The 26,510-nt window shown below is 38.3% G+C and overlaps 5 protein-coding genes and 2 pseudogenes across 5 annotated transcripts; all 7 read right to left on the bottom strand.

Moving 5' to 3' along the window:
- Window positions 1–1,204: 1,204 nt before the first annotated feature.
- LOC135597566 (large ribosomal subunit protein eL18y-like) lies at window positions 1,205–4,386 on the bottom strand. The gene is made up of 5 exons (XM_065090694.1): window positions 4,319–4,386; window positions 4,142–4,231; window positions 3,930–4,058; window positions 3,670–3,852; window positions 1,205–1,602 (listed from the first exon to the last, which is right to left on the bottom strand). Exons 1-5 carry the CDS (start codon window positions 4,319–4,321, stop codon window positions 1,444–1,446), a joined length of 564 nt encoding a protein of 187 aa, XP_064946766.1. The 5' UTR covers window positions 4,322–4,386; the 3' UTR covers window positions 1,205–1,443.
- Window positions 4,387–5,413: 1,027 nt separating this feature from the next.
- LOC135596484 (dormancy-associated protein homolog 3-like) lies at window positions 5,414–8,202 on the bottom strand (annotated as a pseudogene).
- Window positions 8,203–8,740: 538 nt separating this feature from the next.
- On the bottom strand, window positions 8,741–11,447 carry LOC135597564 (uncharacterized). Its single transcript, XM_065090693.1, has 2 exons — window positions 11,279–11,447; window positions 8,741–9,240 (listed from the first exon to the last, which is right to left on the bottom strand). Exon 2 carries the CDS (start codon window positions 9,220–9,222, stop codon window positions 8,881–8,883), a length of 342 nt encoding a protein of 113 aa, XP_064946765.1. The 5' UTR covers window positions 9,223–9,240; window positions 11,279–11,447; the 3' UTR covers window positions 8,741–8,880.
- A 1,453-nt stretch (window positions 11,448–12,900) lies between these two features.
- Window positions 12,901–15,226, bottom strand: LOC103972595 (blue-light photoreceptor PHR2-like; annotated as a pseudogene).
- A 149-nt stretch (window positions 15,227–15,375) lies between these two features.
- LOC103972594 (pectinesterase inhibitor 6-like) lies at window positions 15,376–16,655 on the bottom strand. Its single transcript, XM_009386947.3, has one exon. It carries the CDS (start codon window positions 16,033–16,035, stop codon window positions 15,439–15,441), a length of 597 nt encoding a protein of 198 aa, XP_009385222.2. The 5' UTR covers window positions 16,036–16,655; the 3' UTR covers window positions 15,376–15,438.
- A 2,070-nt stretch (window positions 16,656–18,725) lies between these two features.
- Window positions 18,726–19,612, bottom strand: LOC103971963 (uncharacterized). The gene is made up of 2 exons (XM_009386132.3): window positions 19,300–19,612; window positions 18,726–19,011 (listed from the first exon to the last, which is right to left on the bottom strand). The coding sequence occupies exons 1-2, from the start codon at window positions 19,595–19,597 to the stop codon at window positions 18,992–18,994; spliced, it is 318 nt and encodes a 105-aa protein (XP_009384407.2). The 5' UTR covers window positions 19,598–19,612; the 3' UTR covers window positions 18,726–18,991.
- Window positions 19,613–20,841: 1,229 nt separating this feature from the next.
- On the bottom strand, window positions 20,842–25,813 carry LOC135597563 (uncharacterized). Its single transcript, XM_065090692.1, has 7 exons — window positions 25,465–25,813; window positions 24,706–24,824; window positions 24,560–24,625; window positions 23,476–23,673; window positions 22,612–22,730; window positions 21,714–21,819; window positions 20,842–21,537 (listed from the first exon to the last, which is right to left on the bottom strand). Exons 1-7 carry the CDS (start codon window positions 25,706–25,708, stop codon window positions 20,965–20,967), a joined length of 1,425 nt encoding a protein of 474 aa, XP_064946764.1. The 5' UTR covers window positions 25,709–25,813; the 3' UTR covers window positions 20,842–20,964.
- Window positions 25,814–26,510: the final 697 nt, after the last annotated feature.

Raw genomic sequence — 26,510 nt, 5'->3', positions numbered from 1 at the left:
CGATCAGCATAACATATGAGATATATCAGACTAATTAGGTCAACATTGTTGACTTTCGAGACCAATGAAACGCGTCGAGTAGGAAGTGAGAGAGAGAGAGAGAGTACACATGTTTATGTTTATAGAGAAGGAAATAGAATGACTAACGATTAAGAAGGGTGAATCAGCTTTTGCCGAGTAAAGTACACAAATCTGGACCGATGACAAAAAGCTCAATCTTAGATGTGGTTTCTCTGTAGTTTTGACATTGAAGAAACGTAAGAACACAAGTCATAGCGAGAATCGAGGAGAGGAGACAATTAACATACATCTTTTGACCACCGCAGCTGTATCCTCGTAGTCTTCGTGGTTTGGGACCAACTTTTTCGAACCCAATCCGTCGTACCGGTTCGGCTAATTGCCGAACTGAGATTGAATCGGTCAAACTGATTACGATCGAAGTCAATTATGATTCTAATTAAACCTATGTCAGATGTTCAATAAAATAATAAATATTATATTGAGAACATGAAGAAAAATACAAAGGTACATTTTGATGTTATCTACTGGAAGCTGGAAAAGATGCATCGCAACACGGTTTTGCAATCATAATGCATCAGGCTGTCACACACATGTATTCCAAGACTAATAAGCAAGAGACGAAGAGACCAACGAAGGGAATACATAAGCTGCTATTTTCTGCATGAAGACAGGCAGAGTTGGGACACTTCCACAATGGAGTCAAGATGTGCAGTTCGGAGGTGGGACGAGGTCGGCAGAAGAAGAAGAAGAAGAAGGAAAGGTGTGTAGCTGGTGATGACTTGTCAGCTCACCGTCCGAAGCGGATCGGACAGAGCTAATGGAATTTGACTGAGTTGCCAAACCTTTGAAGAGTGGTTTTTCTTCTGCGGGTTGATAGCAATAATTTTCTTTTCTCAAAAAAGGTATAATAGTTTGGAAAAGAAAAATATTTATATTTAAAATTATGATTAACTCAAATCGAAATCATTTTGAACGGACCTAAAATTCAGTTACAATTTCAGGTTTTTGAAAACCAAAGATTACAGATATGAATGAAAATTTATGATTTTATTTTAAATCATACTTTCTTTTCTATTTTAATTAAAAAATAAAAAAATACGGTAAGATGCATTGTTTTCATTATTTAAGTTACAGTAAGATCTGAGATTAGCATATTAGTAAGACTACAACAGACAGCCAAAAGTACGAACCACAACTCTTGTTTGCATTGCTTAAAAACTGTTAAAGTAGCAAGAAGCTTCAAAATGGGTAGGAATCAAACAAAATGTCTTATTGTGCTGATGATGCAAACAACACAAGTCTTAACAAAAATTCTTGCCGTTTGCTTTCTAAAATTGAAATGAGCAATAGAAGCAATGATGAAAGGAACCTCTTAATGCTACAGCAGGAGTAAATAGTTCTAAGAGAAAGGGACAACCTGACTTAAACCCTAAAACCCCTGCTGTTCCTCCTTCCTCTAGCCCTCTCAAACTTCCTCCCCTTGGACCGGATGTAAGGCTTAGTGTGGCTATGTGGAACACCGGGCGCTTTACCAAAGTGCCTCACAGCTTCCCTGGCATTCTTTGGACCCCTAAGGAGTACCTGTACATTATTGTTAAATAAGCTATGAGGAAAACAATCAAGCAATTTTTACTACTTTGTTTTCAAGCAGTTGTACATGCACCAAATATACAACTGGTTCATACCGACATAAAGCAAGTGATATTGGATAATGAGAGATGAAGCTACCGCATTCTTACTAGGCAAGTAACTACCAACGGATGATCATAACGATGTAGCTAAATTCAATAAGAACATCGATTGATACATATTGGACATTCAAATCAAGCATAAATAAAAAAATTAAGTAGCCACAAGGACATCAAAATAAGAAGCATAATCCATCATAAGTTTTACATCCAATGACAGATCAATTTGGATAATAAAATGAAAACCAACTTTATGTGTATTTAATGGTCGAGTCATTCATTATGCTAAAATGGAACAATATGAACTTGCAGAAGTCCTACCTACTTGTTATCTAACAAGGATAACTAGGTTAAGCATAGTTATCAAATGGATAGATGATAAATACCACATTAATACATTGTGACATAAGGCAGGCTTAAAACATGTGAGACATGTGACAGTCAGTACTTTTGGGGCAAGTAGCCACTGCGGGTTATATGTTAGCTTAATTGAGCCATCTCTATTGAAGGAACTCCCATCCTTCTCATTTAAACACCAGAGAACCTAATCTTAAGTCTAGTGCTGAAGAATCAAGTTTTCAAAAGGGTACTATGCTGCTGAAATTCAGAAAATATCCTGCCAGATACAATAGACAACAAACGTTTAACCAAAAGCAACAATAAGCAAAATGTTCAACCACAAATGCGAGAAGAAAATGGCTACATCAAAAAATATAACCCTGTAAGGTAACATTCAATATATTATATATCTAATTTAGACCAGCTTCAATTTTTTCAAGGAGCACACTAATTAAAGCCAATAAACTGAAAAGTAAAAAACCTACAGTTAAATTGTTCATAACAAATTCTCTACCTTAATGATGGTTAGTACGACAACATACTCATGTGAAAAATACCCAAGCAGATAAATTGAAAAAAAAGGCAAATAACTAAAACTAAGCCCATGCTTAGCATCCTTTGCATTTTATAAACAAATTTTGAAGAAGAGAACAAAAGAAAGTTTGTTAAAGCTCTTTCATGTTTTCCCAAAACCAAACACATTTAATTGGAAAATCTTCATCAAGGAGAGTATTTCTAGAAAATGAATATGTGATCTGCATACACAACCTGCATAGTTATTTCTATATGTTTTCGCCCAGCGAATGAAAATATCCCCCTGTTGCAATGTCTGGCTTTCAAAGAACTAAAAAAATTCTTATAATTTTAAAGAAACCATGCAGGATGGAGCATAATCAGAGGAAATCTCCAAATTGATTTTCCCAGATTGACTTCAATGAACAATTTGTTTCTTCCATTGTTCTAAATATACATCATTGCTTGGAACGAATCTGTATCTGTATCAGCACCGACTGTAAGCCCAGCTTGCTGCTTGCTTGGCCTGACGTTCAGCTCAAACCCGATGTGTTTGCCAGACAACAGCCTGGCCCAAAACTTGAGAAACTGTTTGGCTTTTAATAAGCTGAGCCCGAACAAGCATTTGCACTTGTGTATAGCTCCACAAGGGGCTCAAGATGTATATAGTGTACATTTAATATATTAACAACTTACTTCAGTTTAACAGCTGAGATTAAATTGGACCCCTCACATAAGGATAAACCCTAAACAACCTCACAGAGTTCCCTCTTTCTCTCTTGGACACACCAGTGACATCAAGAGGCACCAGTTATATTAAATAGAGATTTATTCGTTTGCACAGATGTACCATAACTAAAATAATAGAAATCATACCTCAAATAGGTTTAACATATGCTATAAGAAACAAGCTGCCTTACAAAGTTCCTTCTTTCACTCTCACATAGAGACACCAGGGATATCAAGAGGTACCAGTGATATAAAGTAGAGATTAGTTTATTTGCACAGATGTAGCATAGCTAAAATCATAGATATCATACCACAAATAGGCTTAACATGAGCCATAAGAAACAGGCTGAAAGTACGCAGAGGAAAGTGTTATATATACCGTGTTCTGCCCGAGAGGTGCCCGCAGAGCAAGCTGATCGAACGTCAAGCATTCGCCACCGGCCTTTAGAATCCTAGCTCTCGCCGTCTCCGTGAACCTCAGAGCCGTCACCTTGAGCGCTGGAACCTCATAAACCCTCTTATCGTCGGTAACCGTCCCGACAATAACAGCAATCTTGTTGTCCTGGCAGGGGAATCAAGCCAATCAGGAGAATACCCAATCAAAACCATAGTAACAAGAGACGAGATAAAAGGTCCAACCTTCCCATTCATGAAAGTGATGAGCCTCTTGAGGGAGATCGGCGGCCTGTTGATCTTGCTCATGAACAGCCTCTTCAGTATCACCGCGTTGAACTTGCTCCCCGTCCTTCGCACCAAGAACCTGTAGAGCTGATCACATGATAAAGACAAACCAATTCATTAGATTCAATTAAGATCGTAACGAGGAAACCAACCGATCTAAAAAATCACACCTTGACGAGGAGCTTGAGGTAGACATCGTCGGACCTTGGGGCTGTGCGCCTCGCCTTCTTGCTCCTGCCGCCCGCGACGAGATCGATGCCCTAAAAAACCAAAGACAAAGAATACAGATGAGAGAAGAGCGGAAACAAGGGTTGCTAACCGAGAGAGGGTATTCGAAATGGGAGCACCATGGCCGCTCTCTGCTGCTCCTGCTACCGGCGGTCGCTTCGTTTTTCCTAGGGTTTAGCTCTTATATATATATATATATATATATATATATATATATATATATATATATATATATATATATATATATATATATATATATATATATATATTGTCATTTTGTGTAATCCAAAATTGTTGTAAAAAAAACATTACATATATCTTTGTTACTGTTTATTTTTTATAAAAATAATACATCATATATTAGTAAAACATTTTTTATGATTAAATTTTTATAAGGTGTTTGGGACCTAACTAGAAAATCAAATGTTAAAAATCATTATATAAGTGTTTGATATTTTTTTAAAAATTAAAAAAAAAATTTTAAAATTAAAAAAATAATATACCTGAATGATTTTAAAAATATTAAAAATATTGACATATGTCCATCTAAATTCAATTCGGAAGTATCATAAAACTTTCAGGATATTTGGCCAAAAATAATAACATCACATGTTAGTAAAATTTTTAATAACTAAATTTTTATCAGGTATTTGGGACCTAATCAGAAAGTCAAATGTATGATAAATTTATGAAAATTTTCAAAAATTTTAGAAAATTAAAAAATAACACACTTTATAGGAGATAAAAAAATTCTAAAAAATATTATTTTTTTAAATAAAAAAAAAACAGTGACATATGTCCATCGCGATCAAATTTAAAGATATCTCCAAAAATTTAAAACATTTTAACAAATCCTACTATTTTTTAGATTTCGTTCAAAAATAGTGCATTACATATAAGAAAAAATGGGACCTCATTAGAAGCTCAAATGTCAAAAAAATAAAAATACACAAGTACATGATATTTTTGTGAAAAATTTAAATATATATATATATATATATATATTTATTTATTTATTTATATATACACCCCAACATCTAGTATTACATATTTCAAAAATTCAATCAAATTAGGGAAGGATGAAGAAATTGGTTGGTAAATGGTATTGTATATCTCAAATCTTATAGAGGATGAGAGGTGATTGTTGAGTGGATGGTGATGAGGTCCATCACTGATCTTATAGCAGAACAAATAAATCACAGCATCACAATGAATAAGCAGAACATCCAACAACTCCATTCATTCACCAGTGTGTCTGCAAAAGACATTATATCATACTTCGATAGGTGCCTTTAACAACCTCTCATTCCAGCTACCATTATCACAAGCTCTTTTTACATTGTCTGCAAAAGAAGGAACAACCACACCAACACTATGTACATTATAAGAGACTTCAGTTCTGAGCTCTCATCTTTCATAACAATACTAGAGTTTTACTTGCACCAACAAAGAAACCTTGCCTGTATCTCCCATGAAGTAGGTATTAGATCTGCTCAAACCTCATGTAGAATCCTGGGATCCTGTCATTCCTCCTTCCATTCTTCCATAAGCATCGGATGATGATTTCCTTCTGAATCGGTTTCACTCCCTACCTAAAAGCAAGATATGCAATACTGTACCGTATCGGTGTTTTGAGGTTGGCTCAGTACGGTACGGTATCATGTACCGAGCAGTACACCTAATTTAGGTGTAAAATCCTCCGAAAATACCTGAAAAAAAAAAAGTTAGGATAGGGTTTTTAAGTTAGAAATAAATATAGTAATAGCATAAGTTTATCAAAATCAATGTAAATTAGGTAAGAATAATATCACATATCTTTTTCGGGCTTTGAAAAATATCTTGTGCAAGGTTTGTATTTCAATCCATTACAGATTGTCCTTATGTAAACATATCTCTTGATTATAAAATTTTTCATCTTAATCTTCTCAAATTAGCCTCGATTTAATTCACAAATCATTGTTTTGTAAAGTTTAAGAGAGCATAAATGTGAGAAAAAAAAAATTTAAGAGAGTATGAGAATATAATAGAGTGAAATAGGAAAGAAAAATGGTTTAAATATTATAAGAAAGGGCTCCAACGGTCAATTTGACCTGTATCACTGTTACCGAATGGTTTTAAATATTTTTTTTTCTTTTACTGTAGCAATGCTACAGTGTAACACTGTAGCACGTTCCGTCCGGTAGCGAACGGTCCGCGTACCGATATGTCATCGGACCGATACATATCGTCCGTACCATTCGAAATTGCATACCTAGCCTAAAAGTACCAACAAAAACCAAAAGATTGCAAATTGTTTGGTACATTCTGACATCAACAAATTAATGTCAAAATTCAGCATACTTCCAGTGATTTAGTCTTACCTCTAAATAATCATTCAAGATTATATTCAAGATGGATGCGAAGGAGTGCTAAGATGGATGCCCGACAGAACTCTGATAGAATAACAAGTGTCACGATTACGTCAAAAGCGCATTAAACAAATGGCATTCAAGATTATATTACAAGTTGAAGTCGTAGACTACACTGCCAAAACTAGATTCAGCAAGCTTCGAGGAATCTAATCTCACCTTTAAATAATCGAGATGTTACCAATCGCAAGCAGCAAGTAGTACTAAAATGGATATCTGAAAGAATTATGATGGAACTGCATCATAACAAGTTGAAGTAGTAGCCTACTAATCATTGTTAAAACTAAATTTAGCATACTTTGAGTAATCTAATGTCAGTTCTAAATAATAAAGATGTAAGACAAAAGGAAGAAGCAAAATGGATGTCCTATAGAATTATGATAGAGAAACAACTCATATCATCAGGTCAAAATAAACTACTAAGAATTGTCCAAAATGAATTAGTAGAAATAGGTCCAAATACATTCAAAGCTTAAACCTACTGATGGCAATTTAAGACCAGCAGTGTTGGGGGGTTATTGTTATGGCACAACCATGACAATTTTACTATAAACTATAAAAGGAGATCCGACTGCTTTCAATTTAAGTATAAAAGTTCTCTAGGCGATCAATGATAGAAAATCTACATGTAGCCGACCCAAATAATTGGGAATTTATGAGTTATTATTGTGTTGTTGTTGCTGCACTTGCACAACAATGAGACGGGAGAGATAGATTCGAAGAGATTACAAAATTTCCAAGCTATTAATGATAATTAAACAACAATTTGACTCTTAGTTGTTCTTCAAGTTGTTAGTTTGTGGTTATTGCTGTTGTATAAGTACCCAAATTCGAAGCTTCAAGCTGCTCATCTTACATTTGTACTTGAGGACCACAAGCTATCATGCTGCATACATTTTCTGTAAGCAGAAGAAATAGCCAAATCAACCTGACAGAGTCTGACTGGGTTAGGTAGCGATCAAAGCACACATCAGTAAGCAAATCTATTGTGGCACGATGAAAATGCTGCTAAAGCACCAAGTCCTCACCGGAAAAGGGCGAGATTGGCGGCGTGGCATTCGCAGGTGATGATCATGATGCTCCGCGTCACCCTCACAGATACCTCCTCGCCGGCGCCCTCCGATCGGCCGGTTTCTGCGTCCTTCGCTGCTCACTCTGTTCCACCACCACTTGGCCGCCATTGCAACGGTCGGATCAGAGGCGGCGTCATCAGATCGAAGGACGCCTCCGATCTGGAATCAATTCAAGCAGAAAAAGAGAAGAAAGAAAAGGCCCGAACCTTTACCGGAATTGGATCAGAGGCCAGAGAAGGACTGCTTCCAGAGCCGGCCGAGGCCGGTTTCGGGGCGGAGCCCGGCGACGGTGTCGTCCCAAAGCTGGTCGAGAAGGCCCATACCTCTCCGCCTACCCGTTCACAGAAATGCCCCTGAGAAGAAGAACTGACGCTGGAAAGACCGTAGAGGGAATTGGTCACGCGTGGATCGATCTGAACCGTCGATTTGAATCCACATGGTGACGTGGTGGCATAAGAATAGGATTTGCCGGGGCTGGGGATCCAGATATCTTCTATACGCAAAATTTCAATAGTGTGCCCTGTCACAAAGAGACAGGTCATGTAGTCAATGAGATTGAACGATACGTGTCGACTACTTATAGGTTGCTTGATGTTGAGTGTGGTGGATAACGAACAGAAGGAAGAGATTTTGCTAGCAGTGGGGAGACATGGGGAGGCGGAGGGGAGTCACGTGGGATTCGCGTGACGAGCGGGATTGGTGTCTGTTTCTGCTTTGTCATGTAGAATTCAACTATTTTTATTTTATTTTATTGAAGTTGATTTTAGTTAATTAATTGAAACTTTCTTTTTCCGATAAAATTTGGAAAAACACTAAATGAATAATTTCAGGCACTTATTATTTCCACAATACTCCTATCTAAGATTCAGATTAAATGCTTTAAAATAAAATAAAGCATTGTCCATTATTCTTTCACTAATTATTGAAATATTTAGTAAATAAGAGAAAGAAACGATGTGGATGTTCGATGAAGTGAGTGCGAGATTGAAGAGAATGGCTCTCCTAATTTATCTTATCATATTCTTCTTATTTAGATGTAATAATCACTTAAAAGTTCATCTCCATCAAACGATGTATTGTGATTCAACAACAATCTCAAAGCAGACCGTTCTGATTATTGCTGCCTCGCTGAAGAAGTTGCATATTTACAGTAACATCATCATTCCCCTGAGATATGCTCGATGACAGCCATGGAAGACCTCAAAGCAGCTTGACACCAGCATCTCTCATGGAATCTATGACGGCCTTGACCTTTCCATGGTATTTTTGCTCCGTCTTCAAGAACACAGAAACAGCAGGGATGCCCCGGAGCAGCAAACGCTCGCCCAGTAGCTTCCCGATCTTGGCCGCTGCAGCTACATCTCGGGTGGAACCAATGCTTGGCCTCAGCAACTTTTCGTGTGAGCTTGCTGACACGGCGACCTCGGTGGTAGGGGTGTGGATGACCTGGGCACTGACATACTTGTCAGTGATATGCATCTTCAGCACATATGGCTTGAGGAAGCCGACGATTCTTGGTGGCCTAACTATAGGCATAACCATCTCTGTGGTGGCGATGACCTGCAAGGATCAAGAAGGATTAGGTTCTAGAAACCAAAACAACATAAAAGTTTGAACTTAATAATTGATGACCATTTTCTGTTTTATGTAATTAATCTATTGATCGACATGTACGAGACTATTAGGAAATATAATATCTTATCAGCATTATTTTGCACCAGACAGGTGGGCTTATATAACTATAACTACTAAATCCAGAAGCACATAATTTTCTTGCTGAAGTCTTCATGTAAATTGGTGCTAGCTTTCAGAAAACACAATACTGAGAATGGTACAGAAAAAGAAATCAAATCTAATAGTTGAATGCTATGACTGGTGGTTGAAGATGAACAATGCAATTGGCTTCAAAAGAAAAGCAAATATTATCTCAAGCTGCTTAAACTGTGTTTCAGACAACTGGAAGCAAAAAGAAGAACAACTGCAGGAGGTCAGGAAGAAAGATAATACAAATTAAAACAAAAAAAACAGGTTCTCTTTCCTGGAACGGAAACTCAAGGTGAAGAAATGCTTTTCATCCATTCAACACTTAAGGGTTTTGTCAGTGTTATCTAAGATTATACCACAACTGGAGTTCACATTTCTAACAAAAGAAATATAGTCTGCAATTGCACTTTAAAAGGTGTCGTGAATAACATTTCTAACCATAAGTTTATTTTGGCTTATCATGTGCTAGAAATGGTAGCAGAGGTATCAAAATTCACCAAATCACAAGATATTAACACTCTGAATTGCTATCACTTGAACAACCCAAACTGAACAATCTTGACCTTTAATTCTGCCTTCAATTAATGAAAAGGTGGAACGAGGAGGATAACAATTAATATAATTCTGGTCGCCGGTGAGTTGGAGGTTGGTGGTGATCTTTTCCTGCTACTTTCTCTGAATTAAGACTTTGTATGAAAGTGACTGGCCTACTGGACTTCAATGTAGAGGCTGTCGAAATATTTGGAGTAATAAAACAAGGTCATAACAATCATAGAAAACTGAGAAAATTAGGTAGAGCCTTTATTAGTTTTCCCCAACAAGGGTCTTCCATCCTTTTTTCCTTCCAGGTATTTCAGATATCTCGACCACTGTTGTTAACTTTGAGAAAGTACAAGGATATTTAATTTTCCATTCAGATTCGATGCTGCAAGTTCAAGTTTGTTTGAAAGCAAAAGCCTTCGTAAGCAAATATTAGAAAAGCTAAACAGAGAAGAATACTCAGGATTGCATGAGAGGATTGAAGAGAAATAGCAGATGTCTTCGTTATGAGAGGAAATTAGAAACCAAATGCAGATATCAAAATTAGTAAGGAAGAGAAGGTTCCAAAAAATTCAACATAGCAAACTCAAATGGCAACGAAGAACAAAATAGATGGAGAAGGGTGATGGCGACAACTCTGACTTCAACATGATCGAGGCCGGAAGTAATGATTTCAAATTTTAAAAATCATGGGATGAAGCTGAATGAGGTGGAGGAGATTGTGATGTGGATCATGTGTGTGTGTACTTTAAATTTATCATGATCAGGTGGTCAAGCTGACTGAAGAAGAAGAGCTGATGTTATGATTCAGAGAGAGCTTTTTTTTGTTCTCGCAACCTTTCTATTAGAACTGACAGTTCTCTACTTCACTGCAAAAGGAAGGGGCATAGGATCTAATAAAAATGCATCTCATAAATATGGCTGAAAGAAACATGTGCAATTTAAGCAAAAAAGAAGGAACTGGTTGCATTTGTCCTCTGCTAGAAGTTCAATTCCTGTGCAGGACAGACAGAAGCTAGCTTTATTGCATTTTCTTGCTTATGTCGAGCTTGATTTCTTCAGATGTGTAGACACGATTTCCCAGCGGCAAAATATCACTCACTCCCCCTACCCAAAAGAAGGAACGAAGATTCCAATAGAAAAGCCATATTGTTGCAGTATTGGAGAATGCCGTTTCCAGATTCCAATGACACCAAATGTCCAAGAAAAGGTGTATTGCAGCCGTAATCTAGAGGGTTGACCTACCCATCTGATGATCCAGTGTTTGAACTAAATATTTTGGGGAAGGGAGTACCTGGTGCGGGGTGGCCCGGAAACGGAGAACCAGGATAGAAGAGAGGAGGACGAAGCGAGAGAGGGAGTGGCGGCTGGCGACCCCGGGGGGCGTCGGAGCGGACGAGGTAGGCCGGTTAGGTCTTCCGACAGGAACGCAGCGCGTGAGGCGAGGGAGAAGGCCGAGGGTTTGTTTGTGGATGACGGATTGTTTCGTCTCGCACTCGAACCCGACCCGTTAACCTTTCAGTACGTGAAAGCCGAGCCGCAAGCCTTACCCGGTCGAGACTCGAATCAAATAATCGAATGCGGTCCGACGTGGGCTTTGCACCATGCCAAATGTAACCAAATTGATCCCATCAAAACAATATTAAATTTCACTTTAAAAAATAAATAAAATAGATCTATTTTAAGAAAAAAAAAACCCTCAGATTGATCATAGCAGCTTTGGTTATTTGTTATAAAATAGTTAGGTTAAGGGCTAATTATATATTACTTTAAATATTTCGATCCCTATACTTTAAAAGATTATATTTATATTTTTATAATTATAAAAGTAAAATATGTAAACTTATTTATCTTAATATTATTAGTCTTATCAATAAAAATATGAAAATAAAAAGTAAAGAGATAATTTTAATATTTCAATTAATGGTGATAGACGATGATATCGTTGAGGGTCGCTCTACATTTGCATCGATATTAACACAGTTGTCGAGCAATCCCTAATGATGTTATTGTCCGTTATCACTAATTGAAACATTAAAATTATTTTTTTTTATTTTTTATTTTTATATTTTCATTAATAAAACCAACGACGTCCAAATAAATGAATCTAGATATTTCACTTTCGTAATTATAAAGATGACAATGTAACTTTTTAAAGTATAAAAATAAAAAAACTAAAATTTATAATTAACCTAACTTAGTGAAGGTTATGAATAGTAAGATTAGAGCACTGAATCTTATCATCATCAATTACTATTTGGATAGGCTTATATATATATATATATATATATATATATATATATATATATATATATATATATATATATATATATATATATATATATATATATATATATCTATATATATATATATATATATTCCGTATTTTATATTTATTTTATGATTGAATTTTTTAATTTCAATCAAAAGTATTACAAGAAAGTTGCAGTGGAAAAATAATAAACATAGAAAATATAAAGGCTTGCAACAGTTCAGGAGCTCACCATCTTTAGATCTCCCCAGCTCTATTACATCATGAAACATCAATGGCATTGCAACTTGCAAAATGTTCAGCAATGTCTACTCTCTCTCTCTATAGGCATTGCAAAATAAACCATCTAGTTAAATGTTGGATTAGACGTGTTAAAGACTCTCTCTCTCTCTCTCTCTCTCTCTCTCTCTCTCTTCTCGACAAAACAGTGGAAAAAAGAAATACAGAAAAAGTAGCTGATTATTCTGAAGGGCACAATAAAATCTGCTGATGTGAAAATACAAGGCCAGGCTATGACAATTCCTGGAAATTGAGTTGAATCAGGAACTTATTGGTCTCTTCAAGAATACCTCATACTTCTAAGGCTGCAGCTGAGTTCAAATTTCAGAATCAACAGAGGGAATCAGAACTGAAAGAAAATTGAATCAGGAACTCATGATCTCTTCAAGAATACCACAAACTTCAAAGGCCATAGCAGAGTTCAACTGAGAGAAGCAGAGTAATGCAAGAGCACCAGAGCAAGCTGTAGCCAGTACAATTTGGAGGTTTTTCTTTGTGGAGCTGCACTTCTTGGTGATGAACCTGAAAAGAAAGTAAGATAACATTCCATTTAGACAACCAGTTAACAGTTAGCAGTATGGAAGTAAATTTAGAGTTCCTGAACCAAAGACCCAAGATTGTTCAGCAGCGTTGCTATTTCATCAGATTTCTGCATATGACATTCTACCACTATTTAGCTTGTGTTGGTGATAACATTTGCACAACTATAAAGTCTTTTGACCCAAGAAAAGCAATTTATATTAAGAAAAGTTTGCGCTAGAATGTCTAGCTAAAATCAGTTAAATCCAATACCTTCAGAGAAATATCCCCATACATATCCTACAGAAACAGTGTTTGGCATTATTGTATGTACTATGTATAACAACTCAATACAAGCAGAAGAAGATGGGACTCCATGATTTATACAAACAAATAAGGAATAGGAGATCATATTCCACTTATCTAATTCTACAAGCTTGGAAACAAGGATTCATTTTACGCTCATCAAAGATCATTAAAGAAGATGGGACTCATATGTCATGAAAAATATACCTCGTTGCCGTCTTCTTCAGCTCAGCTCCTCAAACAAGAAGCGAGGAGAAAGACATCCCATTGCTAGCCATGGTTCCTAGTATTCTCTTTATATGGTTGGGTACAACATTCAGCAGCAAATTTCTTCGATCTCTCCAGTGCTTCAGTCTCACCACCCACAAGAGTAGCAATTGCGACAGGTTTGCCATCCTGAGTCATATAGTATGCCACATCAACTAAAAATTTCAAGATAAGTCATAAGAATGTAGCAGATGCTAACATGGTTTGATTAATCATAAAATATGAGAAGAGAAGTACCAAAGACCATTTAAAACAACATCAGATATATTTAAGTCACTATGAGAAGAGAAGAACCAAAGACCAATTAAAACGATATCAGATATATTTAAGTCACTAGAAGCTGAAACTATCAAACTCTATAGTTTTGGTCCATCTTTGAGTAGAAGATCATGAGAATCTAATGAAATTTGGACATTGCAGGATCTTTTTAGGTTGAAAAGTATTTTTTCATTGAGCTGACTTAAACTTCTAATTTTGCCATAAACTAGTATGACTTCAGAAATGAATAACCACATAACAAGGAACCATCTTAAAATTGCTTATTTCACTAACAATTTTTACTACTATTGCTTCTGATACAATCCTTTTTCTTGTGCAACTATTCTTTTCTTCTTCTTTATCTGTCATTCCCATGACATCTTATTCTGTGGTTTTGCTTCCACTCCCTTACTAGTTAAAAAGCCCTCTCTTTTTTCCTTCAGGTGATTAGAGAACTTACGAATTTTTCACGGGATATCAAAATTTTTAAGACTTAAAACAGTTAAAAGGGACGAACTTGAGACAATAAATCAAACCTGCAAAATGGTTGGTGTCGGATTAAGCCCGAGGTCTTGCAAGCTTGGGATCTCCCCGGGATCAATATCCCCCGTCGACGGCAGCCCCTTAACCTCCTCAGGCGTCTCAATCGTCTTCCTCACGGCCATGCCCTTCACTTTCTCCCTAAACCCTCCGTAATTGGTCGGCATGTGCTCTAGCTCGAACGGCAAATCATCGACGTGGTGCAGCGTGCTTCCCAGAAGTACTTCACCTCGACTCCCTCGGCCTCCATTGCCTTGACCACCCGCTCCTTCACCGGCGCTTCATCCTGAGACACCTCCCAGTGGGCGAACACAGCTTCGGCGCCAGCCGCGCGCCACGAGGTCAGATCCGCGGCGGCGCAGCCCGGCGCGGAGGTCAGCGACGGAGTCAACGAGGAAGCAGGCGCGGCAGTGGCCGGTGCGGTCGAATCCGGCGCGGGACCGGCCGAAGTCGCGGAGTCAATGAGGAAGGCGGGGAGGAGGGAGAGAGAGTCGGCGGAGGTCGGCGCGGAACCAGACGATGGAGCAGCGGCGAGCGGCGGCGGAGGAAGGGGGAGGGTGAATGGAGAAGGGAGTTGGAGATCTTGGAAGGGGTGGAGTGCTTGGAGGGGGGAAGAGTAGAGGGAAAGTGAGAGGGAGGAGGAAAGAGAGAGCGAGGGAGATGGAGGCCAATGGCAGATTGGTGGTGGTGGCGACGGGGTTGAGTTCGGTGGTCATCTACTGGAGGTTGGTGATTTGGCTCCATTGCGTTGAGTTGGAAGTAGCGGTTAATGGCGCTTTATATATAGAAGTTTTGTTTAGTGGAAATATTTTTTAGTATTATATATTACAAGTTTTATATGAACGTCAATATAATTTCGTCTTTTAAAAAATAAATAATATTTTACGAAAAATAAAAATAAATAACAATTTTAAGTATTTTTTTTTTCTGAAATAATTAATCCTTTATCCTTCTAGCTAATAAAGATAATATATTAAAGCTCTCTAACATCATACATAATATAGACATCTTAATTAGCTCGTCCCTCCTGTGGAAGCAAGCTTATTGACGAGAGCCAAGGCGTTGCTGGTGAAGTGGGTAGCGTTCAAAACCTTGCTTGTGATCACACTCACCACCGCCCCCTTCCCCTGCAACTCTGCGAACCCATCGAGGCAGGTGTCTTGGTTGGTGAGCGCGGCGCTGACCCACGTCTCCACGTTGCTCATCTGCAACGCGAACGTGGTCCGCTGCAGCTGCCGTAGCTCCGCCAGCGCGTCCCGCAGCTCCGACACCGCGTCGGCGAGGCACTCGACGCAGTCCGCGAGCGCGGCGCGAGCCCGCCGCCCCCGGATCCGCCCCCCGCGCTGCAGCCCCGCCAGGTAGCCGCCCACCCTCTCCGACTCGACCGCGGTGACCACCACCGCGGCGCGCGCCCACAGGCAGGGGTTCTCTGGCGCCGCGGCGCGGGAGAAGCCGGCGAGCGAGCGCACGCACAGGGAGGGGTAGCGCGTCGCATTGCACGCGGCGTTGAGGTAGTCGTCGGGGTCGGGGGCAGCCGTGGAGGTGAGGAGGTGGGAGGAGATGGTGGTAACGAGGACGAGGAACGCAGCGGTGAGGGATTGGGATGCCATGTCGGTCCTCGAAGCGGAAGAGTAAGCTGTAGGAGGTTCTTAAAAGGGATCGGTGAAAGCTTCAGCTTTACAGGCATGACAGGTATCTCATGTAGGCAAGAAGGGGATGAGCATGATAAATGCAGGGAGTTGGGAAGGTAGAAAGCAGACTACTTTCTCGTGTTAAGATGGTGAAAGGCTTATCAGACAGTAGCAGCAAAAGGAAGATAGATAACACAATGAGATGGGTTTTGATGCGATGAGAAACAAAAGCAGCCATAGGAGCTGCTCCTTTTTGTGCGAGGAATGTGAGCTATGGAACAGTGCAAGAAGACGATGGAAGTTAACACACTGATGACTGCATTCATTGCAAGGTCATTTTGGGTACAGATGTGTGAGTGGCTTGATGGCCACAGGATGTTGAAGACCCTATTATGATATGTATGTATTATTTGAAGTCAAATGGACAACAATATCTTTGGAATTACTACAATTAATGAATATCAAACAAATCAGATTCCACTCTAATGAGACTGACAACAAGAGAAATCTGCCTTGCAGTACTTCTTCAGCATAGTAAAAATAAGATGAAAAGAAAGATCTGATTTATTTCAGTCTCAGTCAGAGTCAATAACCTTAATTTTCTTAGCATAAATCAAATATCAAATGTCAACTCTACTGTAACATACAAGTGCTAATTGACTAAAATGTATTCTAGTATTTTACCTATCATTCTATAAAAGGAGTGGTCAACTACATTGTCCTCTTTTTATTTAACCTTTTGTCATATAATGATAGTTCCAGCCTGTGAGGAATCTACTTATACATAGAACAATTTCATACCATTTCTCATTAAAGAGCAGCATGTAGTTGTCACATCCTACACAGTCAATTCCACTAAACTGATGTCTGCTTAGCAATAAAAGTGCACCTAATTCTAAACTGAATTGTCTTCATGAGAATTTTGATGAGATGCTCTATGTATGACTTTGCACTGTCTTGATGGAAGAAAATAACAGAGGCATAAGGTAAATCAAACAAAAATATTAAGACCTTGGAACAAAAAGATCAAAGCCAACAAGATCAATCTGATAACTCTGAAATTAGAACAGCACAGGGTTGATGTTCTCAATAAAAGCTGAATCACTGATGTTTATAGCCTCAACAGGAATTGCATCCAAATATCTTTCTGATTGACAAGGTCAGTCTACACTAGATGAGATTGTTAACTCAGGTTGTAGAACTCAATCAACCCAGATCTGTATCAAGACATCTATCAAGAGGTAAATCTAAGTCAGAGCACCTTTGATAGAATCAATTTACTTTCTCAAATCAAATGCCAACTTCGTAAGTCTTGACTAAATCACTAAAGTGTGATGAGTTTCTTCACTGCCAACACCAACTGAATCAGATGATTTTCATTGCTCGAGATTCAATCAAGTAAAATTTCTCATAATAAGTTACTTTCTACATGCCATCTAATATAGAAGATCTTCACTGCTTGCAATTTAAGCAAGTAAAATTTTCCATAATAAGTTACTACCACATGCAGTCTTATATATTTTACAAAGTAAATTCTACCTTATGCTGGTGCATCAAAAGCCAGTAGTTATGAGCATCAAATGACTCAAATCCTTTAGGATGCTATATAAGATTCTAAGTACTTGGTGATGTCTAACAGTTACAAATCCAACATTTTCATATACTAAATATCCAATTCTTAAAAAGTATAAATTTAAATAAGTTAAATTGAGACAATAATACGTCATTTGCAGAACTCAGTCAAGTTGTCTTAAGCAATATAAATCTTTGACACAGCTTCAGAATTTTGTTGGATGTCTACCATGAATTATATGTCAATAAAATACTCACTGCTACTACATATCTTTGGTCATACTAATATCATCTGCAACATTAAGCAGCAAAGAAACTATGCATGAATGGAGGGTCAATAATATATTGTGAATGAGTGTGTGATGCAAACCAAATACTGCTGGAAATGGTACCAAGGTTTCTGTTCTGAATATGATTGAAATAGTTGGGAAAGAAGCAAAAGAGGAATGATGATTCATCTGCCTTTATCAGCGTCTCTGAAATAGTATTGATGGCATTAGAATGAAATAGTTAGAGGTTGTTGAATCAAAAGAATATGTTCAGATGCTAAAATATATAACATTTTATCTAAACACTTATTTATTAGCGAAGAAGAGGATAGGTTGCAAGCTTCAAAGTCAAATTCTGGGAAACTGAAGGTTGATTGTTAGGATGTCGACTTGTCTTTTAGCTGATAACTTGAAAATAAAACAAAAACACAGAGGTAGAGCAAAAGGACTGGGCAGAATTTCAAACAAAATATGCCTTTTGAATCTTGATGAGTTTGAGGCCACCTTTGGATGAAAATGAGTAGGTAGCACATCTTAAAGAAAAACAGACTAGCAGTTGTTTGAACATTATATGACAGAGAAGTCTGGATTCCCAATGTTGAAAAATCTTTTCGGTACAGAACTGGTCTCTTACATATTAGAGACTAGAGAGCACAATTAAATTTGGTCACATAATGTTGTTTGGTTTGGCAGGACTCTTAAACATGCTTTCATGCTCTGGTTGGCTATTAAAGACAGGCTTCTTATTCAAGACAAATCACCATAGCCCCCTACAAGTTAATAAGAACATCAACATGGATAAAAATTTTAATTCTCCAAACACAAAGATCACAAAACTTAATAGTCCTATTTTCCTTCTGCCATATAAATGGAGCTCGAAGAACAGGTAACCCAACTGTTAGACAATAGTTTTCTTTTAACTCCATGTGAACATCTTCACAGGACAGACAGTATTCCAAAAACCAACTCATTTAAAGCTTAACCTGAAACAACGATGGCCGATTACCTTTGAAGGATGCAATCAGCCAAAAACTTCCTTAGGTAGACTTAGAAAGAACATCTTCTGAGGGAATCTCCAGCGTTGCTCCAGCATGTTACTTCGTAGGTTTAACAACTGCAGAAGAAGAATTAGGTGATTAAAGGGGAAATCTATAGCACAAATGACCAACTACAGAAATGATGCATAGGAAACCAAATCACTCTTGCAAGAAATAATTCATAGAAATAACTTCTTCAGCGTCCCATCAAAAGCCAAGTAATTGATCATCATATTCTTCTATCAACAAAGCACCATGTGATAACATTTAAGTGTCATCAGATGTTCGCAACAAGGGAAACAGCAACTGAAAGGGTTACCATCACAGAGAAAATAGAAAGTTCGGAACTTTGTCGGAATCATTACCGTAACCGCCAGAGGGGATGAGCTTTAGTTGTTCGATCATGTGGGACATGAAGTCGAAGGCCTCGCGGGCCTCGTCGAGCAGAAGCTTGACATCCGCCTCGGCCGTCACGCCTCGGTTCTTCTCGAACCTTTCCCGGATCACCACCGCCGCCTCCGCCTGCCTCAACTTGTCCCCAGGAAAGTACTCCCGCGTCGCTCTCAGAAGGGCGCGGTACGCCGCGATCGCCTCCGTTGCCCCCATCTCGAGCAGTCCGAAGAGACTCCAACCGCTATGGCAACCCCACTTAGCACGGCCCATTAGCCATGTTATAAGACCGGCTAATAAATGATGCGTGCACAACATTTGATATTTGCTAATTAAATCATATTGTGAGAGGAAAAAAAGGCAAATTATAAATCACAAAAAAGGTTTTTTATTTTGACTATGAATTATATTTGCCTCATATCTTTTTATAATACTATTATCAAAACACACACATATACGAGGAAGATTTAGGTAAAAGTGGCTTTTATAATTGGTTTTATCACCTTGACAAAAATATTTTATCATCCTCCGATAGTTGGCCTCCGATCGTCATCGCCTCTATTGCCTCCACCCTATGCTCCCACAACTTGCCCATTGTCTCCTCCCCCTCATCCTATCCTTCCTCTCTTTTCCCCCTCCTCTCCCTACTGTGCTTCTCCGAGCCCATCAGCATCATGCCACCAAGAGTGGTACCACCATCGTGTTCCTCCAACACTTCTATCACCACCTCTATCATTCAAAAGTGTCGTTATGTCCTCTTTTAGTCAACACATGTAGAGCTGTGTCGACCTCCAACTCATCTGCTCCTTGACATTTGTCTTGCCCCAACACCATATTTAGTAACGATGCCCACACGTCAGTAGCCACATGATACACCATCGCTACATCCAATGTCGTGCATGCAAAGAAGATTCGTATTATTGGTCCATATTGGTGCACCAACTATTGATATAATATATATCTCGCTACATCCAATGTCGTGCATGCAAAGAAGATTCGTATTATTGGTCCATATTGGTGCACCAACTATTGATATAATATATATCAAGCTGTATCAAACATACCAACACATGATGCACCCTCCACACAAAGTCCTTGAAGTCATAGATGTGGACAAAGTCCTTGAAGTCATAGATGTGGACCTCGTTAGATACTTAGTTCCAAGTGTTGGTCAAGAAGGAAAAAAGAGAAAGGAGGTGATGGACGACCTAGCTCGCAATGGGAGCAAGGGTCGGAGGTGAAATGACACCATTAACGATGGACGAAGACGACGACGATTGAGGGTGACTGATGAAGTGCAGAGGATATTTTTATCAAAATGACAAAAAAAAAAAGCTCGAGATAAAAACCAATTATCCAAAGGTAAAAAGTCCAATAGTAAGGGTTTTCTGGTAAAATATCAAAAAAAAATAAAGTTGCATTTTTCAAGATAATTGAAAGCCAAATACACTTGTTCTTCCGAAACAATTTTATTTGGATCAGCATCATGGCATTCAAACGACTAAAATCAGCCAAACTGAATAAAGAACATCAAAATTTATAAGAACAACATATCAAGATTAGCCACAGGCAGCACACTGCTCTCCTCTGCGGATCTTGATGTAATGTTGCAGTTAAAATCTACATAAACTTGACCGGGATCACAACCGGTTCCATTGTTGGAACATGTTCCCTTCAAGAAATTGTTTCCAGGCCTTCAGTGGACTCACATCTCGAACAATTTCACGGCTCTCGTCCCTTATCCTGCCATTTATAAACAATCCTCTAGCAGCAAATCCCATTAGCTCAGACGGATTCATATAACCACGAATTCTGGAGATGATGCCACCTTCATCAAAGAACCCCATCCTAATAACCCGAGGAGAATTTGTTGTGTGGGATCGGTCATGTATTCGCATGGGCTGATCATCTGCTACTCCACTACTTATCTGTGAACGTTCCTCCAGCATGTAGTTTTCAATACCAAATGCTTCCCAATCAACCTGCTGCCAAATTCCACATCCATGTTCTCTATCATGTACAGAATAGTAGTCCCTGACTTCCAATCGCTGTTCCAGTGCCAGTCTATCTACTTGGACCTTCAGCTCTTGGAGTTGACGACCAATCCTTGATGTGACAGCATCATATAAAATTCCAGTGGAAACATGTTGGGGATCATCCTTATCAATGAGCAAATCATCCAAGAAAATTGGATCCCCTATAAGCACTGTAACCTGCATGCAACTCGAATTTGAGATTACAAATGAGTTGCAAGCCATATACAAGAAATAACTATTAAAAGACGAAGAGATATGACTCAGTTTTTATGCATCAAATATATAGTTGAAAAACAAAATATAGCAAAGTTTGTCACCAAGGGCTGACAAAGAGGACATAACTGTTTACTTACCTGCTTTCCAATCCTTGGAAAGTTTGTTCCTATAGGCATGATTTCTTGCATTCCAGTGTGGACAAAGGGAATAACAGTAGGTACAGTGTCCGCATCTATCACCAGTCTGCAAAAATAGAAAATCTAAATAAGGCCATATCCACCCAGAACAACCACCACCGCGACATCAATGGAACCATTAAACAAGGGGATGCTAACACAAAAAGAAGTGACATATCAGACATGAAGCTGAGATTGTCATTGAAGAAAATCAGAGGTATCAATTGCTTGGGAATAGTTTTTTTCTGCTTATGTCCAGTTCCATTAGCTTCAAGGCTGTGTTGCTGATTGAATACGCATGCAAGTTCTATGAGCTTGACAATCATTTATAAGCAAAAAAGGTTCCTTCACAACAAGAAAAAGGAACGAAAATTCCAGAGCATAAAAGGGTAACAATATCACATCTATGTGCCAAATTTGCACATAAGGGCACAAACTGAAGGAGTATTGATCACTTAAAAAATCAGCCATTGCACATATATAACTAATTTCTGCAATCTTAGGGGCTTTGTTGCTCCAATCCAACCTGGGTCACTCAAGTTCATGTCATGAAAATAACCCATCTACTTCCAGATGCTAAGCTGAATGCAAAACCCAACCCAAATAATGGGAGCCTCATGCATTGGACAGCCCTTCATTATGCAATCTCCAAGAGTTGGCAAAAACCAATTACTCTTGTTTGAAACAGAACTGTCTTGCCCATGCCCGAAATTCAATAGAAATATAAATCCCATGAGCATGGATGACATAAAATGATTTAGCATAAATATAATACGTACTACTATTTGATTCCAGCTATTGTTAGTTTGTTACATGTCGAAATCAAGAAAATACAATCCATTTGCATGTTATATCTTACCTCCCAACTCCTCTCTTAGCATCACCCATGGTTCTTCCACCATCTCTAGATCGACTTCCTTCTGGAAATATATGAACCCATCCACCATTGTTCAGCTTGGATAAAGCAGTATCCATTCCCTAGAAAAAGATAAACACAAAACAAATATAAAATTTATGGATGCCAAAATGGATAATGTAAAGCCGATAAGGCTATCAAACAATGCACAGGGCAAGGGGACAAAGACAATTGGGGTACAACTTTGAAATATTAGATTAGATATACAACACATCTAAGAAACTTGTATGACAACAAATAGCAGATGAGATCCAATAAGAGGCACGAGGCGTGGACCTGAAAAAAAAAACTCTTTCTCACTGCTACTAAAAACCCATGATATATTTTTTTTAAAGCAAGGAATGGTGGGTTCATGAAAGAAGGAAAACCCATAGAAACTCAAGTTATTTTTAAAAACATGCTTGATGAAATTTTATCTCTCATGGTGCATTGCTTAGTATAGTTTTAGATTTTTCATCTTGAGAATATGAATCATAAACTGTACTTTTGTACCAATGAAATACTAGGATGTCATTAAAATAAAGCATCCAGGTTGTTTTTCCAATTTTTTTGTCTACCAGTCTCAGATTAACTATTGATGCTAGGTCGCCAAACAACGCCCCCGTAAAAGACATGGACACATACACGTACACAAATCATATAGCCCCTTCCAAAGGGAGAAAGAGAGTTCTTCATAGTTCGTTCAACCCAAATGCAATGCACTCAACTTAACTCGAGTAAAATAAAAAAGTAAAACTATATTTTTGCATTACTAAACATATACATGTTCAAACAATTCGATGATATAGTAATAGAATGATAAGATACCTTTTGATAGATACCATCACCACGTGAAACAGGTAGAACTTTGAGACAATGAAAGAATGCAGAGAGCATTGGATTCCTAAAACAACGATCAGTTGCACAAAGAGTCCATCTTAAATCATGAGCATTCAACATGACACTTGGTGGAAGCAAAGAAGCAATCACAAGTGGGTCATCCACAGCTGCTACATGATTGCTAACCTGGAAGACAAAAGATGATATTTTTAAGACAAAGCATTACATAGTGCCTCATTACTGGCATGCAAGCACCAAAGGCAAAGCAAATTGAGAAAACTAAAAGATTAAGCTAATCGATCAGAGTGTCTGCACCATTAAATAATGAGTTTTGTGGCACAAACCAATACAAGCATTACTGTTCATGAAGGCTTTCAAGTTCACTAGTAAAAGGTCTTAACATGCTGGCCATGACATTCCATGAACACCTGCATGGACTCTTCTGGCAAGACACTGATAACAAGTTTCATGAATCGGCACATGCACAGCAAAGAAATTATATTGCATAGAATGGCATTATAGGATGGTAACAAGAATAATTAAAATGAAAATAACTCCAGCCAGTAAGTTCTCCATGAATGATTTATGTAGTCTGAGCATAATGATGCAACTCCGAGCAACCATGTCTTGGATGTTCTTCTTTCACACAAGTTGTTGAAACTAGACAATTTTTCATTGCACTCAGGCAATACTGTGTGCAGGCAGAAAGAAGCTTGAAAATTAACATATTTTGTATCCTCTATCATTTATATGTTGTCACTGAAATCCATAGCTTCAAGAACAAATAGTGGGAACCCCACCCTTTTTCTTTTTGAACTTGAACAGAAGTTATCTTAGCAGAAAGAATTTGGATTTAAGTTCCAACAAGTGCAAAGATGATGTAGAGCCAGGTGCAATATGAGAAGGCTACATCAGGAAAATCACAGTTAATCAGACAAGACTCTGTAAAGCTAAGCCAAAAAAATCAAACAGTTCAATACAAACTCTCAAGAGTTCAACATTTAAAATACATTTCAAGAAAGAAACCAGAATGACTGAATTTTTTGGCATAATTGCGTAATTAGCTCCTTACCGTTAGAAGGGACTTGCCTTCAGGTCTTTGCTTTAGAGCCTGATGTAACTTTTCTGCACCATATATCTGCACCACTTACAAGAACATTTAGATAAATTGATATGATTGCCAAATTTCAGAAAAGCTTAAATATAATTAAACCATACCTTGACATCATTGAGGCCATGCATAAAAACATAGCAAGCATTGCCGATAAAAGGAACAGCCAAAGCTTGAAGCATACGAACAAAAGTTGAGTCACCATTCACATGAGCATCCTTGTCAACTGCAGTTGCATGATAAAATATCTTAGTAGCTGTTCCCACAACATTGCTAAATTGCTAATCATTTTTCATGAAAACCTTGACAAATAGAGAGAAGCTTTATCCAGTACACAATAAACTTGAACTTCAATGGAAGACAAATTTTATAAGTGTCATAACAGACTCCCTAAATCAAACAAACTATTCACTATAAAGTATGAAACATTCGAAAACTATTAAATACATCCTTTATGCTATGATTTTATTTGTGTTTGTTTGGACACACTTTACCTATCATCATGTGGGTACTCCATACCTTATGTTGATCTTCTCTAATTTTTCATGCCCAGATTTCTCCTCAACTTCTAATAACACTTTGCTTATATCCCTGTTTGATGAAAAAAGCATAATGAGGAGAAACACCTTTACAATCAAGCAACATCCTAAACATTTCTAACTCTATCCTACATCATCTTAAGACGTCGCCTTAGAATTCTAAGCTTCTGGTATTTACTAAGCTATCCTTTTACTAAGAAAACAAGTTCGTCATCACCTACAACTCCCTGTGCCATCACATTTGAGTCCACTAAGAAAATCAAAATTATCATCCCAGTCAAGATCCCTGCTAGGTAGAATAAACAAAGAGGAGGACAAAAGACCAACCTTTCTTACGGTAGAACCTCACAGGCGAAGCGAGAGCACCAGGGGATTGATCCGCCCACACGCTCAGGACGCGGCGGAACCACCGCTGTAGGGTCATAGAATAATCGGACTCGACGTGCCACCGGCGGCGGCGATCCACCGCCACCCGGAAACGGTCCCGGATGCGGAGCTGCAGCGCCCGAGCCTGATCCCGCCAGGGGCTTCCCCCGCGCTCGATCCACTCCCCCACCCTCATCGGGAACATCGACAACTGCTGCCACCGCTAAATGATCTAAATCGAAAAGACGAAGCGAGGATCAGACCAGGGTTCCGTCCACTAGGGTTTGTCTCGATCAAACCGCGAGACTATATATATATATATATATATATATATAGTCCCCTCTCGCTGTTGACAATTCCTTTGTATTGATAATTCCTTCCTATCGATTACTTTCGTACTATTAACGATCTCCTAAAAAAATATAAAAACTAAATTTACTATTCACAATCTCAATTTTCATTCTTTTTTTTTCCTCAACCCCTAATCTCATCTATCGAAACCCTAATTGCACCAACACTACTTCGTTGTACAGCATCGCTCGATGTCACAATTGATCGTATGATATCAGATGTCACTCATTGTTGAACGAAGAGGAAGACTTTACTCTAACAACATTTGGCGCTACTTCCTCGATCGACATACGCCCTCATGATGTTAGTTAATGTTATTCCACGAACGTCTCTCGATATTGTCTGACATCACTCGATGTCACTTTCTTCTCTTCAAAAAAACAAGAAAAAAAAAATTCATATCCATTTGTAGATGAAAATCATAAAAATATTTTTTTAAAAAAAATAAAATAAACATTATAAATAATAAAAAAAGATGTTATCAAATCTCCTTTATTTTGGATACAATTTCGAATGAATAATTGAGGAGAGCGGAGAGAAAATATCGTGATCGCGGGGAAACCTTATCGGGTAAGGCCAGTGCTCGTCCGGGACATGACGTCAGGTACGAACTGAGAAATTTTATGCCACAGGATTAACCTTTTTTAATCTTAATT

The sequence above is a fragment of the Musa acuminata genome, chromosome BXJ1-11, assembly GCF_036884655.1.
Source record: "Musa acuminata AAA Group cultivar baxijiao chromosome BXJ1-11, Cavendish_Baxijiao_AAA, whole genome shotgun sequence".
NCBI classification, from domain to species: Eukaryota; Viridiplantae; Streptophyta; class Magnoliopsida; order Zingiberales; family Musaceae; genus Musa; species Musa acuminata.
This window is presented reverse-complemented; position numbering and strand designations above follow the sequence as displayed.

What these genes read in the sequence shown, in the direction of transcription:
- LOC135597563 (XM_065090692.1), bottom strand. Translation starts at nt 25,708, where the DNA reads ATGTTCCCGATGAGGGTGGGGGAGTGGATCGAGCGCGGGGGAAGCCCC. An exon ending in AAGGCAAGTCCCTTCTAACG is followed by an intron (nt 23,674 to 24,559) that starts GTAAGGAGCTAA and finishes TTTGTCTTCCAG; the next exon opens with GTTAGCAATCATGTAGCAGC. An exon ending in GTGATGGTATCTATCAAAAG is followed by an intron (nt 22,731 to 23,475) that starts GTATCTTATCAT and finishes ATCTTTTTCTAG; the next exon opens with GGAATGGATACTGCTTTATC.
- LOC135597566 (XM_065090694.1), bottom strand. An exon ending in ACCTCAAGCTCCTCGTCAAG is followed by an intron (nt 4,059 to 4,141) that starts GTGTGATTTTTT and finishes TCATGTGATCAG; the next exon opens with CTCTACAGGTTCTTGGTGCG. An exon ending in TCACTTTCATGAATGGGAAG is followed by an intron (nt 3,853 to 3,929) that starts GTTGGACCTTTT and finishes TTCCCCTGCCAG; the next exon opens with GACAACAAGATTGCTGTTAT.
- LOC103972594 (XM_009386947.3), bottom strand. Translation starts at nt 16,035, where the DNA reads ATGGCATCCCAATCCCTCACCGCTGCGTTCCTCGTCCTCGTTACCACC.
- LOC103971963 (XM_009386132.3), bottom strand. Translation starts at nt 19,597, where the DNA reads ATGGGCCGTGCTAAGTGGGGTTGCCATAGCGGTTGGAGTCTCTTCGGA. An exon ending in CATCCCCTCTGGCGGTTACG is followed by an intron (nt 19,012 to 19,299) that starts GTAATGATTCCG and finishes CTTCTTCTGCAG; the next exon opens with TTGTTAAACCTACGAAGTAA.
- LOC135597564 (XM_065090693.1), bottom strand. Translation starts at nt 9,222, where the DNA reads ATGGTTATGCCTATAGTTAGGCCACCAAGAATCGTCGGCTTCCTCAAG.